This window comes from Triticum aestivum, chromosome 5B (assembly GCF_018294505.1).
Source record: "Triticum aestivum cultivar Chinese Spring chromosome 5B, IWGSC CS RefSeq v2.1, whole genome shotgun sequence".
NCBI classification, from domain to species: domain Eukaryota; kingdom Viridiplantae; phylum Streptophyta; class Magnoliopsida; order Poales; family Poaceae; genus Triticum; species Triticum aestivum.
In genome coordinates, this window is record NC_057807.1 from 298,247,023 (window position 1) to 298,268,281 (window position 21,259).

The following is a 21,259-nucleotide window of genomic DNA, read 5'->3' on the forward strand; positions in this document are numbered from 1 at the left end:
GACAGGTTCCACCGACTAACATGCACTAGTTGCATAAGGTGGCTAGCGGGTGTCTGTCTCTCCCACTTTAGTTGGAGCGGATTTGATGGAAATGGTCCTTATGAAGGGTAAATAGAAGTTGACAAATCACGTTGTGGTTATTCGTAGGTAAGAAAACGTTCTTGCTAGAATCCTATTGCAGCCACGTAAAAGATGCAACAACAATTAGAGGACGTCTAACTTGTTTTTGCAGCAATTGCTTTGTGATGTGATATGGCCAAAAGTTGTGATGGATGATGAATGATATATTGTGATGTATGAGATCATGTTCTTATAATAGGAATCACGACTTGCATGTCGATTAGTATGACAACCGGTAGGAGCCATAGGAGTTGTCTTAATTATTGTATGACCTGCGTGTCAATGATTTAACGCCATGTAATTACTTTACTTTATTGATAAACCGTTAGCCATAGTAGTAGAAGTAATAGTTGGCGAGCAACTTCATGGAGACACGATGATGGAGATCATGGTGTCATGCCGGCGACGAAGATGATCATGAAGCCCCAAAGATGGAGATCAAAGGAGCTATATGATATTGGCCATATCATGTCACTACTATTTAATTGCATGTGATGTTTATTATGTTTATGCATCTTGTTTATTTAGAATGACGGTAGTAAATAAGATGATCCCTCATAATAATTTCAAGAAAGTGTTCCCCCTAACTGTGCGCCGTTGCTAAAGTTCTTCGTTTCGAAGCACCACGTGATGATCGGGTGTGATAGATTCCTACGTTCACATACAACGGGTGTAAGACAGTTTTACACATGCAAAACACTTAGGTTAACTTGACGAGCCTAGCATGTACAGACATGGCCTCGGAACACAGAGACCGAAAGGTCGAACATGAGTCGTATGGAAGATACGATCAACATGGAGATGTTCACCGATGATGACTAGCCCGTCTCACGTGATGATTGGACACGGCCTAATCGACTCGGATCATGTAACACTTAGATGACTAGAGGGATGTCTAATCTGAGTGGGAGTTCATTAAATAATTTGATTAGATAAACTTAATTATCATGAACTTAGTCTAAAATCTTTGCAAAATATGTCTTGTAGATCAAATGGCCAACGCTCATGTCAACATGAACTTCAACGCGTTCCTAGAGAAAACCAAGCTGAAAGATGATGGCAGCAACTATACGGACTGGGTCCGGAACCTGAGGATCATCCTCATAGCTGCCAAGAAAGCATATGTCCTAGAAGGACCGCTAGGTGAAGCACCCATCCCAGAGAACCAAGACGTTATGAACGCTTGGCAGTCACGTGCTGATGATTACTCCCTCGTTCAGTGCGGCATGATTTACAACTTAGAATCGGGGCTCCAAAAGCATTTTGAGCAACACGGAGCATATGAGATGTTCGAGGAGCTGAAAATGGCTTTCCAAGCTCATGCCCGGGTCGAGAGATATGAAGTCTCCGACAAGTTCTATAGTTGTAAGATGGAGGAAAATAGTTCTGTCAGTGAGCACATACTCAAAATGTCTGGGTTGCACAACCACCTGTCCCAGCTGGACATTAACCTCCCGGACGAGGCGGTCATTGACAGAATCCTTCAGTCGCTCCCACTGAGCTACAAGAGCTTTGTGATGAACTACAATATGCAGGGGATGGTGAAAACTATTCCTGAAGTATTTTCAATGCTGAAGTCGGCAGAGGTAGAAATCAAGAAAGCACATCAAGTGTTGATGGTCAATAAAACCACCAAGTTCAAGAAGGGCAAGGGTAAGAAGAACTTCAAGAAGGACGGCAAGGATGTTGCCGCACCCGGTAAGTCAGTTGCCGGGAAGAAGTCAAATAATGGACCCAAGCCTGAGACTAAGTGCTTTTATTGCAAACGGAAGGGTCACTGGAAGCGGAACTGCCCCAAATACTTAGCGGACAAGAAGGCCGGCAACACTAAAGGTATATGTGATATACATGTAATTGATGTGTACCTTACCAGTACTCATAGTAACTCCTGGGTATTTGATACCGGTGCCGTTGCTCATATTTGTAACTCGCAGCAGGAGCTGCGGAATAAGCGGAGACTGGCGAAGGACGAGGTGACGATGCACGTCGGGAATGGTTCCAAGGTCGATGTGATCGCCGTCGGCACGCTACCTCTACATTTACCCACGGGATTAGTTTTAAACCTCAATAATTGTTATTTAGTGCCAAGTTTGAGCATGAACACTGTATCTGGATCTCGTTTGATACGAGATGGCTACTCATTTAAATCCGAGAATAATGGTTGTTCTATTTATATGAGAGATATGTTTTATGGTCATGCCCTGATGGTCAATGGTTTATTCTTAATGAATCTCGAACGTAATGTTACACATATTCATAGTGTGAATACCAAAAGATGTAAAGTTGATAACGATAGTCCCACATACTTGTGGCACTGCCGCCTTGGTCACATTGGTGTCAAGCGCATGAAGAAGCTCCATGCTGATGGACTTTTAGAGTCTCTCGATTATGAATCATTTGACACATGCGAACCATTCCTCATGGGCAAAATGACCAAGACTCTGTTCTCTGGAACAATGGAGCGAGCAGCCAACTTATTGGAAATCATACATACTGATGTGTGTGGTCCAATGAGCGTTGAGGCTCACGGAGGATATCGTTATGTTCTCACTCTCACTGATGACTTAAGTAGATATGGGTATGTCTACTTAATGAAACACAAGTCTGAGACCTTTAAAAAGTTCAAGGAATTTCAGAATGAAGTAGAGAATCAACGTGACCGAAAAATAACATTCTTATGATCAGATCGTGGAGGAGAATATTTAAGTCACGAATTTGGTACGCACTTAAGAAAATGTGGAATCGTTTCACAACTCACGCCGCCTGGAACACCTCAGCATAACAGTGTGTCTGAACATCGTAATCGCACTCTATTGGATATGGTGCGATCTATGATGTCTCTTACCGATTTACCGCTATCATTTGGGGATACGCTCTAGAGACAGCTACATTCACTTTAAATAGGGCTCCATCTAAATCCGTTGAGACGACACTGTATGAATTATGGTTTGGGAAGAAACCTAAGCTCTCGTTTCTAAAAGTTTGGGGATGCGATGCTTATGTTAAGAAACTTCAACCTGAAAAGCTCGAACCCAAGTCGGAAAAATGCGTCTTCATAGGATACCCTAAGGAAACCATTGGGTATACCTTCTACCTTAGATTCGAAGGCAAGATCTTTGTTGCCAAGAATGGATCCTTTCTAGAAAAAGAGTTTCTCTCGAAAGGAGTAAGTGGGAGGAAAGTAGAACTCGATGAAGCACTACCTCTTGAACCGGAAAGTAGTGCAGCTCAGGAAAATGTTCCTATCGTGCCTACACCGACTGAAGAGGAAATTAATGATGATGATCAAGGTACTTCGGATCAAGTTGCTACTGAACTTCATAGGTCCACAAGGACACATTCCACACGAGAGTGGTATGGCAACCCTGTCCTGGAAATCATGTTGTTAGACAACGGTGAACCTTCGAACTATGAAGAAGCGATGGCGGGCCGAGATTCCAACAAATGGCTTGAAGCCATGCAATCCGAGATAGAATCCATGTATGAAAACAAAGTATGGACTTTCACAGACTTGCCCGATGATCGGCGAGCGATAGAAAACAAATGGATCTTTAAGAAGAAGACGGACGCGGATGGTAATATTACCATCTATAAAGCTCGACTTGTCGCTAAGGGTTATCAGCGAGTTCAAGGGGTTGACTACGATGAGACTTTCTCTCCCGTAGCGAAGCTGAAGTCCGTCCGAATCATGTTAGCAATTGCCGCATACTATGATTATGAGATATGGCAGATGGATGTCAAAACGGCATTCCTTAACGGCTATCTTAAGGAAGAACTATATATGATGCAGCCAGAGGGTTTTGTCGATCCTAAGAATGCTAACAAGGTATGCAAGCTCCAGCGATCCATTTATGGGCTGGTGCAAGCATCTCGGAGTTGGAACATTCGCTTTGATGAGATGATCAAAGCGTTTGGGTTTATGTAGACTTATGGAGAAGCCTGCGTTTACAAGAAAGTGAGTGGGAGCTCTGTAGCATTTCTCATATTATATGTAGATGACATACTTTTGATGGGAAATGATATAGAACTTTTGAACAACATTAAGGCCTACTTAAATAAGTGTTTTTCAATGAAGGACCTTGGAGAAGCTGCTTACATATTAGGCATCAAGATCTATAGGGATAGATCGAGACGCCTCATAGGTCTTTCACAAAGCACATACCTTGATAAGATATTGAAGAAGTTCAATATGGATCAGTCCAAGAAAGGGTTCTTGCCTGTATTGCAAGGTGTGAGATTGAGCTCGGCTCAATGCCCGACCACGGCAGAAGATAAAGAAGAGATGAGTGTCATCCCCTATGCCTCAGCCATAGGATCTATTATGTATGCTATGTTGTGTACCAGACCTGATGTAAACCTTGCCGTAAGTTTGGTAGGAAGGTACCAAAGTAATCCCGACAAGGAACACTGGACAGCGGTCAAGAATATCCCGAAGTACCTGAAAAGGACAAAGGACATGTTTCTCGTCTATGGAGGTGACGAAGAGCTCGTCGTAAAGGGTTGCTTCGACGCTAGCTTCGACACAGATCTGGATGACTCTAAGTCACAAGCCGGATACGTGTATATGTTGAATCGTGGAGCAGTAAGCTGGTGCAGTTGCAAGCAGAGCGTCGTGGCGGGATCTACATGTGAAGCGGAGTACATGGCAGCCTCGGAGGCAGTGCATGAAGCAATATGGATGAAGGAGTTCATCACCGACCTAGGAGTCATACCCAATGCGTCGGGGCCAATCACTCTCTTCTGTGACAACACTGGAGCTATTGCCCTTGCAAAGGAGCCCAGGTTTCACAAGAAGACCAGGCACATCAAGCGTCATTTCAACTCCATCCATGAAAATGTTCAAGATGGAGACATAGATATTTGCAAAGTACATACGGATCTGAATGTCGCAGATCCATTGACTAAACCTCTTCCACGAGCAAAACATGATCAACACCAGAACTCTATGGGTGTTCGATTCATCACAATGTAACTAGATTATTGACTCTAGTGCAAGTGGGAGACTGTTGGAAATATGCCCTAGAGGCAATAATAAAAGGCTTTTTATTATATTTCCTTGTTCATGATAATTGTATTTTATTCATGCTATAATTGTATTATCCGGAAATCGTAATACACGTGTGAATACATAGACCACAATATGTCCCTAGTGAGCCTCTAGTTGACTAGCTCGTTGAACAACGGATAGTCATGGTTTCCTGACTATGGACATTGGATGTCATTGATAACGGGATCACATCATTAGGAGAATGATGTGATGGACAAGACCCAATCCTAAGCATAGCACAAGATCGTGTAGTTCGTTTTGCTAGAGCTTTTCCAATGTCAAGTATCTTTTCCTTAGACCATGAGATCGTGTAACTCCCGGATACCGTAGGAGTTCTTTGGGTGTACCAAACATCACAACATAACTGGGTGACTATAAAGGTATACTACGGGTATCTCCAAAAGTGTCTGTTGGGTTGACACGGATCGAGACTGGGATTTGTCACTCCGTATGACGGAGAGGTATCACTGGGCCCACTCGGTAATGCATCATCATAATGAGCTCAAAGTGACCAAGTGTCCGGTCACGAGATCATGCATTATGGTACGAGTAAAGTGACTTGCCGATAACGAGATTGAACGAGGTATTGGGATACCGACGATCGAATCTCGGGCAAGTAACATACCGATTGACAAAGGGAATTGTATACGGGGTTGCTTGAATCCTCGACATCGTGGTTCATCCGATGAGATCATCGAGGAGCATGTGGAAGCCAACATGGGTATCCAGATCCTGCTGTTGGTTATTGACCAAAGAGCAGTCTCGGTCATGTCTGCCTGTCTCCCGAACCCGTAGGGTCTACACACTTAAGGTTCGGTGACGCTAGGGTTGTAAAGATATTAGTATGCAGCAAACCGAAAGTTGTTCGGAGTCCGGAATGAGATCCTGGACGCCACGAGGAGTTCCGGAATGGTCCGGAGGTAAAGAATTATATATGGGAAGTTGAGTTTAGGCCATCGAGAAAGTTTCGGGGGTCACCGGTATTGTACCGGGACCATCGGAAGGGTCCAGGGGGTCCACCGGGTGGGGCCACCCATCCCAGAGGGCCCCATGGGCTGAAGTGGGAGGGGAACCAGCCCCTGGTGGGCTGGTGCGCCCCCCTGGGCCCCCCTCTGCGCCTAGGGTTGGGAACCCTAGGGGAGGGGGCGCCTCCACTTGCCTTGGGGGGCAAGTCTCCCCCCTTGGCCGCCGCCCCCCTAGGAGATCCCATCTCCTAGGGCCGGCGCACCCCCTGGGGTCCCTATATAAAGAGGGGGGTGGGAGGGCAGCCGCACCCTAACCCCTGGCGCCTCCCTTCCCCCTTGCTACACCTCCTCCTCCCGCAAACGCTTGGCGAAGCCCTGCCGGAACCCTGCTGCATCCACCACCATGCCGTCGTGCTGCTGGATCTTCATCAACCTCTCCCCCCCCTTGCTGGATCAAGAGGGAGGAGACGTCACGCTGACCGTACGTGTGTTCAACGCGGAGGTGCCGTCCGTTCGGCGCTAGGATCTCCGGTGATTTAGATCACGACGAGTACGACTCCCTCAACCCCGTTCTCTTGAACGCTTCCGCTCGCGATCTACAAGGGTATGTAGATGCACTCCTCTCTCTCGTTGCTAGATGAACTCATAGATTGATCTTGGTGAACATAGAATTTTTTTATTTTATGCAACGTTCCCCAACATTGATGGACTATGGAATAAGGAGTGGCAAGAGCCTAAGTTTGGGGATGCCCAAGGCACCCCAAGGTAATATTCAAGGTCGACCAAGCATCTAAGCTTGGGGATGCCCCGGATGGCATTCCCTCTTTCGTCTTCGTCTATCGGTAAATTTACTTGAGGCTATATTTTCATTCACCACATGATATATGTTTAGCTTGGAGCGTCTTGTATGATATGAGTCTTTTATTTTTAGTTTGCCACAATCATCCTTGTTGTACACTCCTTTTGATAGGGACACACATGAATCTTGATTTATTAGAATACTCTATGTGCTTCACTTATATCTTTTGAGCTAGGCAATTTTGCTAAAGTGCTTCACTTATATCTTTTTAGAGCACGATGGTGGCTTTGTTTATAGAAATTGTTGAACTCTCATGCTTCACTTATATTATTTTGATAGTCTCTCTAAACATCATGGTAATTTGCATAGGTTATGAATTTAGTCCTAATATGATAGGCATCCAAGAGGGATATAATAAAACTTTCATAAAAGAGCGTTGAATACTATGTGAAGTTTGATTTCTTATGATTATTTTCAGATATAAAGATGGTGATATTAGAGTCATGCTAGTGAGTAATTGTGGATTGGTAGAAATACTTGTGTTAAAGTTTTTGATTCTCGTAGCATGCACGTATGGTGAACCGTTATATGATGAAGTCGGAGCATGATTTATTTATTGATTGTCTTCCTTATGAGTGGCGGTCGGGGACGAGCGATAGTCTTTTCCTACCAATCTATCCCCCTAGGAGCATGTGTGTAGTAATTTGTTTCGATAGCTAATAGAATTTTGCAATAAGTATGTGTGTTCTTTTATGACTAATGTTGAGTCCATGGATTATAGTCACTCTCACCCTTCCACCATTGCTAGCCTCTCTAGTACTGCACAACTTTCGCCAGTGCATTAAACCCACCATATATCCTTCCTCAATACAGTCACCATACCTACCTATTATGGCATTTCCATAGCCATTCCAAGATATATCGCCATGCAACTTCCACCGTTTCGTTTATTATGACACGCACCATCATTGTCATATTGCTTTGCATGATCATGTAGTTGATATAGTATTTGTTTTATACATGTCACTCTTGATCATTGCACATCCCGGTACACCGCCGGAGGCATTCATATAGAGTCATATTTTGTTCTAAGTACCGAGTTGTAATTCTTGAGTTGTAAGTAAATAAAAGTGTGATGGTCATGATTATTAGGGCATTGTCCCGTGTGAGGAAAGAATGATGGAAGCTATGATTCCCTCACAAGTTGGGATGATTCTAGTGACAAAGTAGGGGTAGCAAGGCACGTATTTGTATTGTTGCCATCAAAGGTAAAAAGATGGAGTTTTCATCATATTGCTCGAGTTTATACCTCTACATCATGTCATCTTGCTTAAGGCGTTACTCTGTTCTTATGAACTTAATACTCTAGATGCATGCTGGATAACGGTCGATGTGCGGAGTAATAGTAGTAGATGCAGAAACGTTTCAGTCTACTTGACATGGACGTGTTGCCTATATTCATAATCATTGTCTTGGATATCGTCATAACTTTGCGCTTTTCTATCAATTGCTCGACAGTAATTTGTTTACCCACCGTATTATTTTCCTTCGAGAGCCTGTAGTGAAACCTATGACCCCCGGGTCTATTTTACATCATATATTTTTAGATCTATAAACCAAAAAACCAAAAAATACCTTGCTGCAATTTATTTGTTTTTACTTTGTTTTATGTTATAGTAATCTTTTATATCTATCTCTATCAGATCTCACCTTTGCAAGTGACCGTGAAGGGATTGACAACCCCTTTGTTGCGTTGGGTGCAAGTGTTTGATTGTTTGTGTAGGTGCATAGATTGGAGACTTGCTTCTATCTCCTACTGGATTGATACCTTGCTTCTCAACTGAGGAAATACTTATTTCTACTTTGCTGCATCACCATTTCCTCTTCAAGGGAAAAACCAACGCAAGCTCAAGAAGTAGCACAGCTCGGAGAGGCGGGGGATGGCGTCCGGGTTCAGAGTCCATGCGAAGAGGCAAAAGGCAGACATGTCCGACATGTCTTCCGTCTCCGGCGCCAGCTCAATGATGTCATAGAACAATGAGAGCAACGTCTCGGCGGAGGCATGGTGCCAGGCGTGATCAGGGATGCCGACCATGTCAATATGGACGAGAAAACGCGCAGTCACCGGCTCACCGCCGGCCAGCCTACTCCAGCGATGAATCAGCAGCCGGAAGTGACTAGCCCTAATATTGCCAGCGGCTACACGCGTGCGGTCCACCAGGGCACGAAACCGGAGGAGGAATTCGCGGCGCTGCGGGGGTGCACCGACGGCGCGCCGTCCGCGAGCTGAAACCTGTCCTGGAGGAAGGCATGCACCTCAGGGCCGAGGATGCCGGTCCGAGCGCCCGCCATGGTAGCCACAAGGGCACGCTGCTCAAGGGCCAGCTCCGCGACCACTAATGCTGGAGAACGTGACAGGTAGCAGACCGCGACGGCTGGTCGTAGCGAGGAATGACCGGACATCAAAGAGACGCTAGGTGCCGAGGAGGCCGTTGAGGCAGCCGACGCGGGGGCGGGGACGCGGAGGGTGGCAATGACACGAAAGAGGCTAGGGCGGCCGTCAGAGAACGAGGCGACTCAGTGGGAATGGATGCGTCGAAGTCCGTTGGGGTGGCGGAGCCGGACCTGGAAGACGCAGGTCTAGAGCCACAGCTGTGGTCCGCGGTAGCAAGGCCAGCAGGCGGGGAGCGGACGCGGGGGTGCTTGGCCTGCGGCGCATTAGAGAAGGAGACGTGGGAGCGAGGGCGCTCGCAATGCCGCGCAATGTGCCCGAAGAAGCGGCACCGACGACAACGGACGTCGCTGCGGCACTCGGAATGCCCGTGGTCGGGTGCAGGATCCAGACACCGGGGGCATTCGCCGGAGGGCGGGGTCTGGGGCAGACGCGGACCAACACGACAAGGTCGAGGGCGACGGCGAAGCCCGAGCCAACTGCCACTTGCGGGACCGCGACAACTCCCAGCCGTCATCCCGGGGGGGGGAGGCAGCACGCTCGACCTTGTGGATCTTGGAGCGCATGCCTGCATGCGACTCGGGCACGCCGGCGAGCGGAGAGGGCGCCGCGGAGGGGGGAGCTAGATGGAGGGAGCAGAACACCTCACGGTAGGAGGGCGACGGGCGAGGCGAGGAACTGGCGCCCGCAGAGGAGGGGCTGGACTCCTGCTAGTGCAGCGCGCGGGACGGCCATCGAAAGGGGCAGGCGAGGCTATGGCGAGGAGGGGGGAGACGGGCTAAGGGTGGTCGCCGGGACCAGAGTGGCCGACGGCGAGAGGCAAGCTGAGGGTGGTCGCCGAGGCCGGAGTGGTCGACGACGAGGGGGATCTAGGCGCGAGAGCTAACTCTATTGTGTGAGAGAACTCCGTCATGTAGAGAGTTTAGAAAAGAGAAAGAGAGAACTGAGTGAAGTTTGAACATGGGACAAATTTACTCGGACTCCACAAAATATACTTGATACAATAAAAGTAAACTGGACATGACTGGAAGGTTTAAATTCAAACACATTTGAATTTAATTCAAATGGGTAACTAGGACTAGGTTCTAGAAAGTGCTCAAAAATGTTGAGATTTTTTTGTGGAGCTTTGATAAATGCAGAAAGATTTATGGGCAAGGTTTTGCGGAATTTTGGACGACTTTAATTTAAAGAAGTCATCTACAATATACGTGAGACGTTCTTTATCCCTTTCTATCTTCACCTTTAGTGCTATTGGACTGTAATAGTGGACATATCATTCAGGCCAAGGCTCTTTTTCTAGCATAATACAAGATGTTAATGCTCTTTTCATGATTAATGGTTGTCATATATTTCTTTTAGACTTTATTATTGTGCTGTTGTGTATTTTGCTTGACGGGACAACTAGCGTGTTTCATGATGAATTCACTATAAGACATTATGCTTATGTATATTTAAAAAATACAAAAAATAGATACTCCCAAAATAAGTATCTCAAATTTATACTAATTTTAGTATAAAGTTGTACTAAAGTTGAGACACTTATTTTAGGACGGAGGGAGTATATATTTTTTCACCCGTTTGCAAAGCACGAGCATATAAACTAGTATGTAAAAATGTACTAAGGGCCCACTCGGCAGGCTCCGGGACCGCCTACCACCGCCTTTGGGTCGAGTCCAACCCGAACACGGCACGGCGACGACGCACCAGACCACACACCGTCCCGTAAACAAAAAGACGAAAAATAGCCTGCCCTTCCTTCCTCTCTTCTCCTCCTCCCCAAAATTCCCCTCTCCTTCTCTCGCTCCCGTCGCGACGGCGACGACGACGACGATAAGGTATCAATCTCCCGCCCCCCCTCCCCTCCCCCGCTCGATTCGCGCAGATTATTCCTCATCGCTCCCCGGATTGCGAGTTTTCCAGCTCCGGAGCACTAGGTTTTGACTAGAACCCGCTTCCCTGGCCGTCGGTTGTTGGGGTTAAGGGAGATCCAGGAAGAGGTCCTCTGTTGCCGCCGGCGGATTTGGGCGCATGGATTTATTTCCTTGATTTGTTTTAGCTGGGCGGGTCGTTAGGGCTGGGTTAGGTTTCTTTTACCACTCGGGCTTGCTATTTTGCATTTTTTTGTGCTGTATTGTCCTCGGATGATTGATTCCGTTGGTAATTGCAGTGCTTATAGTTCGTTGCAGGTGATGGTACTGATGTTCAATTGATGAATGATGACTGTTCCGATGGATAGTACTGCTGTTCCGCCATCGCGGGACCTCGTGCAGCGCCTCCTTAAGAAGGTGAACTTTCCTTGCATACCTGGCATCTAGCTATATTTCACACTAGGTTGCTTGTTGGGCTGTGTTCCATGTGGCTTGCTGTACCTTGCCTTGTATGTGATTGGTGTATTTTCTTGCTTTGCCTTCTTGGATAGGCCAATTCATGTGAATTGTTTATTATGTCTGAGTTTTCAACCAGTAACCGTTGATTGTTACCAAGAAAAAAATTAAAATACTCTGACAATCCCAGTTAATCATTTCCCTGAATGTTTGCAAGTTTGAGGGGGAAGAACAGCGTTAATTAGTTTCCATCTTCTTTGTTGGGTTTTGGGGTTTCCTGTTTGATAAATTGGTCAGTAGTAAAATAATTTCATGCGTGACCTTTGGATATAAATGATGATAAAGTGGTGTTATTTGTGTAGAATGCCGAACTCAAAAGTCATCTTGAGAAGTCAGCACAGTCCAAAGTCCCATCAGATCCCAACATATGGCTTCAGATGCGTGAGAATTTTGAGAAAATGATTCTGGCAGATCATGACTTCTGTGAAAAGCATGAGATCGAGTATATTTTGTGGCAGTTGCACTACAAAAGAATCGAGGAGTTCAGGCACCACATTAGTTCTGCAGGTTCAGCTGCATCTCAGAATGGGAAGAACAATGCCAACCCTGATCGAATTAAGAGAATTAAGTCGGCCTTCAGGAGCTTCCTTTCAGAAGCATCGGGCTTCTATCATGACTTGATGTTCAAGATCAAATCCAACTACGACCTTCCTCTGGGTTACTTCTCGGAGTCTCCTGAGAATGCAAGCAACCCTGGCAAAAATGATAAGAGAACAGCTGATGCTAAGAAAGCCCTGATATCATGCCACCGTTGTCTCATATATCTTGGTGATTTGGCCCGCTATAAGGGTATGTTTGGTGATGCTGATTCTGTAAGACGTGAATATAATGCGGCTTCTAATTACTACAAGGAGGCAGCTTCAATCTGCCCTTCCAGCGGCAACGCACACCATCAGGTTTAATCTCAACTCTATATTCATCAAATGTTCATGTATTCTTTGTTCACTTATCTAAATGATGACCCTGATTGGATTTGTCAGCTTGCAATATTAGCTTCTTACTCTGGCAATGAGGTGGTGGCTGTCTACAGATACTTTCGAAGCTTAGCTGCAGACACTCCCTTCTCCACAGCACGGGACAACTTGATTCTTGCTTTTGAGAAGGTAATGGTGCTAAGTTCTTCGCTAACTTAATTTCCATAGTATTGTATACTGCTGTTTCCACATTATTTGTTGCCCAGTGTAGAATCTTTTAGCCTTCAGTCACATCTGTATAATTTTGCATGGAAGAGAGTATCTGCAGTGCTATGTGGTACTGGAAGCTGCTTTGCCTTTATCTAATATTGTACTTCTCGTTTGATATAAATATAATAAGATTGTCCAGACTCAGTTGCATCTTGTTATGTTTTTTGTTGTGAGGGTTAACTTCTTTTGATACTAGCTAAATACACGTGCTTTGCTAGGGGAAAACAAAGCAATCATGTTAAGCCATCATCAACAACTCAGCCTTATCTACATCTCTGCTGTGTCTTTGAGCTCATCCAAGTTCTGTCTATACAGACATCATACTCAGTCTAGGCCCGGTCTAGGTCCACGGCCACACTCATGGTTCTCTGACCTGTTGTACCTCAGTATATCAGATGATCAGTGTTGCCTCATGAATTTGACACCAATTGTTATGACTTGTTTTCGCAATATTACTGGTCTTAAGACATATGAATGTCCCAAGCCACAGTTGTGCTTTATTTGCTAGATTGTGAGTTTTATTTCTTCTTCAGTCCTTGTGCTGCTATGTTCTCCCTTACAAGTTCTTTATGTTTGCAGTTTCGCGAGGTTTCTGTTTGTTTGCTTTTACATTTCTTCCGTTCACTCATAATAGGTATCCCTAAGTAGGGTTCTCAAAATAGTTCGAGCTCTGCTTTGTTTTGGGTTAGGTTCTAGCGCAACTGGAGCCTGAGCCTCGAGCTCGTACGATTCAACAAGACGCTCGAATAGCTCTACTAGTTTGGCTAAATGCGTTACAATCTTGTCCTGAGCCCTCATTTCACCGATTTCACCTATTAACAGAACTTGGAAGTGTTTCAGCAATTTTTATCAGCTTTGCACTATGCCTTAGGAATTTCTAACTGTATTACTTTTGCAGAATCGCCAGGGCTATGCACAGCTGCCAAGCAACAACAAAGTTGCAATTGCTAGGACATTACCCCCACGGTCAGCTGGTAGGGGCAGAGGACGGGGCGAAATAAGGTTTCAGCCCAAGGATGTTAATACTGAAGCAGCTTCAAAAGAGCGAGAGCAAAGTATTCCTGATACACTGAAGTCCTTCTTTGTACGGTTTGTTAGGCTCAATGGAATTCTTTTCACAAGGACTAGGTACTTCCTGTCGCTTATCTCTTAACACCCCTCCCCCCTCTCCCCTCCGTACTGTCCAGCTAATTTTCTTTTATCTATTTGGCAGTTTGGAAACATTTGAGGAACTGTTTGATGTGGTCATCAACGATCTGAAAATTCTCCTCTCTTCTGGTCCAAATGAAGAGTTCCATTTTGGTTCTGATGCTGCAGAGAACGCATTAGTTATTGTTCGACTTGTTGCAATCCTTATATTCACAGTGCACAACGTGAAAAAGGAACCAGATAACCAGTCATATGCTGAAATTGTCCAACGCAGGGTACTTCTTCAAAATGCATTTACAGCTGCTTTTGAGTTTGTTGGACATATTCTCAAAAGGTGCTCAGAACTTCGTGATATTGCATCAAGTTTCTATCTTCCAGCCATTGTGGTCTACATCGAATGGCTGGCATGCCATCCGGAGTTAGCTGCTGATTCGGAGATGGACGAGAAGCATGCGAATGCTCGATCTTTCTTCTGGAACCAGTGTGTCTTGCTTATGAATAAGCTCATCCTTACAGACCTTGCGTCCATTGATGGTGATGATGATGAGGCTTGCTTTTTTGATATGGGCGTGTATGAAGAGGGTGAAACTGGCAATCGACTTGCATTGTGGGAAGATTTTGAATTAAGGGGATTTTCCCCCTTGGTGCCTGCACATATTATCTTGGATTTCTCAAGCAAGCACACATTTGGAAGTGATGGTAGCACCAAGGAGAAGAAAGCACGGGCACAACGGATACTTTCTGCAGGGAAGGCTCTACTCAATTTTGTTCAGATTGATCAACTGAGAATATATTTTGACCCATCTTCAAGAAAGTTTGTTGTGGCCAAGGAGCCTCCTGTTTTTGAAGCTGCCACCTCTACTCATAGATCTCGCAATGCACCTGAAACAAATGCTGTTGAGCTGGAACATGAAGTTGGTAACAAATTTGATGCAGTGGCAACTAATCTTGGAGCAATGCAGTCGGGAGCACAGTTGTGTTCCGAGGGAGAAGATGATGAAGAAATTGTTTTCAAACCTACAGCGTCTGAGAAGCTCCCAAAAGTACTTACCGAACTACCCGTTAATGGATATATCCAGCCTCTACAAATGTCTACTGCTGGGTGGCCAACAATTGGCGGACCAGTTGCTATTCAGAGTACTGCATCTGCATCAGGTCCTGGAAACTGTAATGTTAACGAGTCACTTCCCATGTCTTCTGGTGGTTGGGCTTTCAATGGCAGGCGAGAGGCTATTTCTAGCAATGTTTCAATGTCGACAACTTACGAATTTGTGCAGCCTGTTGAGATGGCTACTTCCAGCTGGGCAAGTAATGGTGCACCACTTGTTGGCCCTCTGAACACAATGCCTACTTTCTCAGCTGCCATCTCTGACCCGCGTGTATCTGCAGCAATGGTTCCACATTTTGGCAGCCCAGATTATTCAAAATTGCTCCTTGAACAAGAAAAACTCTTAATGATGGGATTAAATAATGTTCATTTGGCTGGAAATGGATTTCCTGAGCAGAGGTTTCAGGGTGGGCCGAGTGGATTACAGTCAATGGTATATTCTCCACATGTATCTGTTGAATCTGCGGGCAACAATACAAGTTTGATGCATAATCAGGTGAAAGCGACTGAAGAAACCATCCCATCCACTTCTGATTCAATTGTACCATCAGTAGCAGCATCTGGTGGGATGACAATCAATCTCACTGACGCACCTGTAGCTGTATCAAAGAAGAATCCTGTGAGTCGTCCATCAAGGCCCGTTGGTCCTCCTCCAGGATTTAATCACATCACTCCAAAACGCCATGATGATATTATGCCATTTGAGAAGCTGCAGCACCAACAGATCGATGATTACAGCTGGCTGGATGGCTACCAGCCATCACTGGAACGTGTTCATAACTCAAAAGCTATTTATCCTGATGTTGCCACTACCAGCAGTGCATTCACCACTCCCTTCCCTTTCCCTGGGAAACAGCAGGTTTCTGGGGTGTACACCTTAGGGGCCAGTGAGAAAACATGGCAAGATTTCCACCTTTTTGACCCTGCAAAGCAGAATATGGTTCAAAACCACCAACAAATTAATCAGCATAGTGGTCAAGTGGCTGAAAAGCAGCCGGCAAAACCTATCGGATCTGGCCGTTATCTTGTGTGACGGAGTAGCTTGTACCTGGATGGTTACTACTGGTAAAAATCTTCCTTCCTGTAGATTAAAAAATTGGATTCTAGGCATGAGCAGTACTTCTCTTACCATGTTAGTCTGTAATGGCGTTGTTTCATCTTCTGTTGGAGCTAATTTTGTTTATATATCTAAATTAGTGCTCAGTTATATGTTTTTCTATGTGGATAGGAGTCGCTGAGGATCTGTTGGAGTAAGTGGCACAGCTTGATATACCTATTCAATTCGGACCCATACCTGCAGCCCTTTCATAGTGTTAAATTTCTTTTGGAGAATGGTGGTCTTGGAAGCATAGCAAGTGCTGCTGTTAGGTTTGGTAAGTTCTATGCTAACTCCCATTACAGCATTTTTCCTTATTCTTTTTTCTGATGTCCTGGCCTTCTTTAGGATGTGCATTTTTTTCTTTTTATGTTCCCCCCTTCTCCTTGATGATGGTTGAAAGGGAGTTGGTGTACGACATGAAACTGTGTTTCAAAGTCTAATGATCCTATATGAAACTTAGTAACTTACAACTTTTTAGTGCATTTCTTATAGACACAATCGATTCATTCCTGTTGTGTTAGCATTTCTTGCTGTGCCATCATTTGTGCAACTGGTATGTTAGCATGAATTGCTCCTTCTAGTGCAGTTTCTCATTTGGTTTGAAACTGTTTGGTGATCATTTCTATTTTCTACTATGTTAAATCATATATGTTGACTGTACTAGATGTTATGTTGTACAAGGGTCGTAGTTTCAATCCTGAGCTGCAAGTTACTCCCTCTGTAAACTAATACTCTCTCCGTCCGAAAATACTTGTTGCGAAAATGGATACAAATGAATGCATCTAAAACTAAAATACATCTAGATACATCCATTCCTAGGACAAGTATTTCCGGACGGAGGGAGTATAAGACGTTTTAAACGGGAGAGGATTTGTGGCTCTCGGGTGCACAAATCCCTATTAAAAACATATTATGAATTTTCAAAAAATTGGTTGTATTACGGTCCGACATACAATACAACCAATTTTTTTTCTGTACATACGATTTTTTTGATTTTTACTGACATTACCACGGGCGCCCAATCCCCACGAAACTGAACACGGGTGCACAAAGGGCACCCAGGTTTGATATCCCAAAATTTCAGTTTTCTTTTGAAATTTTCTGATATTTTTTTAATACTGTTTCCATATAGGGGTGCTCCAATGCATTTACCGTTTTAAATGTCTTATATTAGTTTACAGAGGGAGTACCTGTTTTCTGGCACTGCATTCACTCAGATATGTTATTCTGCATGTAATGTCAATCTGCACAAGGAATACCAAACTTGTTTAACAATGTCAAATATGTTTCAATTTTTTGCTGTTACGAAGACTGAATCGTCTCTCTTGGTGGAACTTTTGTTGCCTTGAACTTGTTTGCCCAATCTACTACTGATTCTTATGATGTTTTAACTCTTGTGTATTGTTTGATCTGTGAAAGTACAGGGTGTGCCAGGTCTTCCGGGGCCAGTTGGAGGTTGGAGGGTGATTTTGATCTGGGGACTGTCTGATGGAGATGAATTGTACGCAGAACGCTTGGATGCTCAGGCATGAGGGGTTTGATCGAAGGAACTCGAATCCAGTCACTGTAGGCGCGCTATGTGCTTCAGCTCTCATTGGATAAACTGTCTACCTTACAGAGAATGGCCAGTGTGTGGCTGCTGTGGTGGAGACTAAATGCCGTTTAGTGTTGCTCGTGCTCATCTATGGCTACTATGAATTAAGTTCGAGGAACAGTTAGCTTGCTGGCAAGTTGGCCCTCGAAGTATACTGCATCTACTTATGTTGCATCGTTTGCGTTTGCTGTCGGCAACAGCACGTTATAATCATCCTTCTGCGAGGAAGTTTTACTTCCATATATCACTATATGATTTGAACAATTTGTTTTGGTCTTTGTTGTCCGGTACCGGTGAACTCAACTTTTTTTGTGCAATAAGTTTCTTGTTACCTTGTCGTATGCAATGTCCGACTGAATACCAATATGGTTTCCTAATGAGCTTGCTTATGTGCTGCATCGTTTCTTTATCTTGGGTCTTTTTGGATGAGTTCAGGGTTTAGATCCACTCTCGGGATTTATTTCAGAATTCCTGTCTGACGTTGCATTAAAGGTGCATCAGAACCCTGTAGCTGGTAGGTGTATATGTGTTCCATAGCCATTATCTTGCATCGTAGTTTTTCACACGTAGTCGTTGAATTTTGATTAGTCTTTTTTGAAACGGAGGCAAAATATTTGCCTCATTCATTAAATAAGAGAGAAGTGTTTTAGAGTGTTACAAATGACCCATATGCCCGGCATGGCAACTACTCGCGCACAAGAATACACCCCAGTTTTTTAGCTCCTGCGAGAACCCAAAGCTTGACGTTGTTGATGATAGCATGGAGAAGGACCGGAGGCGGTGTGCTCTTGTGTCGAAAGACCCGAGCATTACGCTCGTTCCAGATCATCCAAGAGACTAACATTGTAAGTGAGGCCAAGCTCGTCGGTTTGGGTTTTGCAAACAGGTTCGCTTTTCCCACCATTCTAAAACGGATCCATCCAAATGCCAAGAGGAGGTGTCCATGTGCGCTAGACCAAATTCAAGGATGACAGAGTTTCATAGTCTTATGATGTAGCGGCATTTGTAGAAGAGGTGTGCACCCGTCTCGCCAACACGTTTGCAAAGCGGGCAAAGTCCACAGTTTTGCCAACCGCGCCGCTCCAATTTGTCGGTTGTTCAAATCCGGTCTTGGATAGCCAACCAAGCAAAAAATTTGATCTTAGGAGGGCCCCAAGCCTTCCAAATCATAAAGTACATGGGCGAAAGTGGCAGTCCAAGAAACTGAGCCTTGTAGGCGTTGATCGCGGTGTAGGACCCGTCATTGGCGTGTTTCCAAATAATGTCATCGTCAATTTATTGATTTAAGTGTAGGTCATGCACAAGTTAGTGACCTTAGAACGAAGGCAACTGATATGGATCATCCACTATGAGTTCAGAACTGGCTGGTGCAGGGACGCATTCGGTCCGGATGCTGTCCAATGCGCCGACATAAACAGATGAGTGTTTGTTTTTTTGTCCGCGTGACACAAATGGACGAGTGTTAGTTTGTCTGCCGCGACCAATTTTCGGCCCAAATTGGGACCGGGTTTGCGCCCTCGACACCCACCACTTGTCCAGATCCCCTGGCCCGCTCGTCTGTGGCACACCAACTCCACTTCCTCCTCTCTCTATTCCAAAACCCTTCCGCCATGGTCGACGCGCCAAATCCAGGCGCCATCGTCCCTCTGTGCTTGCCTGCGTCGTGGCCCTGAAGAAGCCAAAGCCGAAGAAAGCGCGCATCGCGGTGAAAACAGCCGGGGAGTCGTTGAAGCGCGAGGGGAGGATGCAGAGGAAGAAGGAGACGCCGCCCTCGTGGCCGCTGCCGCCACGCAAATGACCCTTGTCGCCGCGGCCACGCAAAAGACCCTCCTCATGATGGGCTTCCGCTGTGAGCTGGCCATTCTCGGCGCCGCCGCTATGGCCATGGCTAACACGGGCTCGACGGCGGACCGTCCGCCGCTCCCGGAGTCGCCGCGCACGTCTACCACGTCGACGACGTACGGGTACGTTCCCGTCCATGACGACGCCGTATCCCGATTCTCCATGTCACCCCTGACGGCTCGCTGGAAACAGGTGACTACATACGTGTCGAGCTTGCACGTGGTGCCCCCCATCAACCTCAACCACACCCCTGTGGCCGGCCAGTCCACCGTGTAGTCCATCGGGACACAAAGGAAGTGCCCACGGGTGGTCTTGCCGGCCAACTTGCCTGATGCTTCCGACCTGTTTGTTGAAACGCCCACCCCGAGGTCGGCCGAAGTTTTAGAGGAGATGATCAACGAGGGTGGCCAAGCTTATGATGATGACGACACAAGACGACCTAGAGGCCAAGACCAAGACACCCAAGGCCGAGACAACAAAGGCCAAGATGGCCACGACCAATACAATGATGGCCAAGACCCCGAAGATGGCGAGGGCGTCGACGTCGATGGAGAGCCATTGGAGTTTGAGGATGATCCCGAGGCACAAGGCTGGTCACAAAAGAGGACGAAGAGCGTGAGGATGGGAGCACACACCAATGCGGAGGACAAATTGATTTCCTAATCTTGGATGGAATTGGACAAGATCCCAAAACTGGAGCCAAGCAAAATGGAACCACATTTTGGAAGGGATCGACAATTACTTTCATGAGCGTAGGGATTTTTAACCCTACAAGTTTCGAGAGTGATCGAACCAACGTGTCAATTCAAAAGAGGTGGGGCTTCATCCAAGCCGAGTACAACAAGTTTTGTGGTGCTCATGATAATATCGAAGGCCAGTCCGTGAGTGGCCTTGGGATCAAATACATGGTAAAAAAGATCTTCCCTTGTTGGTAAAGAGCAAATATCCTCCTCCTATGCATATGAATCTATCTTGTTCATTTCAACTGTAGGCGTTTCAAGCCTTGGACACCTTTAAGGCCCAAAATGGGAACAAGGCATTCACCTTGAGCCATTGTTGGAGGATGATGATCAAGAATTGCCCCAAGTTCAAGGATTAATATGCCGCCCAAAAGAGAGGTGCGTGGGCCTCAACGATGGACGACCCAAGTGAAGTTGGGAAGAGGCCGAGGGGAAAGACCAATTGCAAGGTCGATGCAAATTGTGATGCTTCGTTAATTGCCTTGCAAGAAACTTTGAAGGGGTTAATGACCCAAAAAGAAGAGGGGAAGTGGCAAGAAAAATAGGAGGCAATGAAAACCTACTTTGACATACAAAAGAAGAAGCTCGATATTGAAGAGGCCAATGCCAAAACAAGAGCGAATGAGGTGGAGATCAAAGAGGCCAATGCCAAAACAAGAGCATGGGAGGTAAAGCTCGTGCATATCTCCAAGAAGTGGATATCAAGGCGGCCGACACAAGCAAGATGACTTCCAAGAAGAAGGCTTGGTTTGAGAGCAAGCAAAAGGTCATCCAAG

The 21,259-nt window shown here is 45.6% G+C and overlaps 1 protein-coding gene across 3 annotated transcripts; it reads left to right on the plus strand.

Moving 5' to 3' along the window:
• The first annotated feature begins 11,067 nt into the window (after nucleotides 1–11,067).
• Nucleotides 11,068–18,278, plus strand: LOC123111500 (protein SMG7). Of its 3 annotated transcripts, none has more exons than XM_044532302.1 (8): nucleotides 11,068–11,218; nucleotides 11,560–11,668; nucleotides 12,070–12,663; nucleotides 12,748–12,870; nucleotides 13,850–14,079; nucleotides 14,165–16,273; nucleotides 16,437–16,581; nucleotides 17,732–18,278. In XM_044532302.1, exons 2-6 carry the CDS (start codon nucleotides 11,597–11,599, stop codon nucleotides 16,239–16,241), a joined length of 3,096 nt encoding a protein of 1,031 aa, XP_044388237.1. In that variant the 5' UTR covers nucleotides 11,068–11,218; nucleotides 11,560–11,596; the 3' UTR covers nucleotides 16,242–16,273; nucleotides 16,437–16,581; nucleotides 17,732–18,278. The 3 variants fall into 3 exon arrangements, with proteins under 3 accessions (XP_044388237.1, XP_044388238.1, XP_044388239.1); XM_044532303.1 differs by having other exon boundaries at nucleotides 11,088–11,218; nucleotides 11,570–11,668; XM_044532304.1 differs by lacking the exon at nucleotides 11,068–11,218 and having other exon boundaries at nucleotides 11,551–11,668.
• The last annotated feature ends 2,981 nt before the right edge of the window (nucleotides 18,279–21,259 follow it).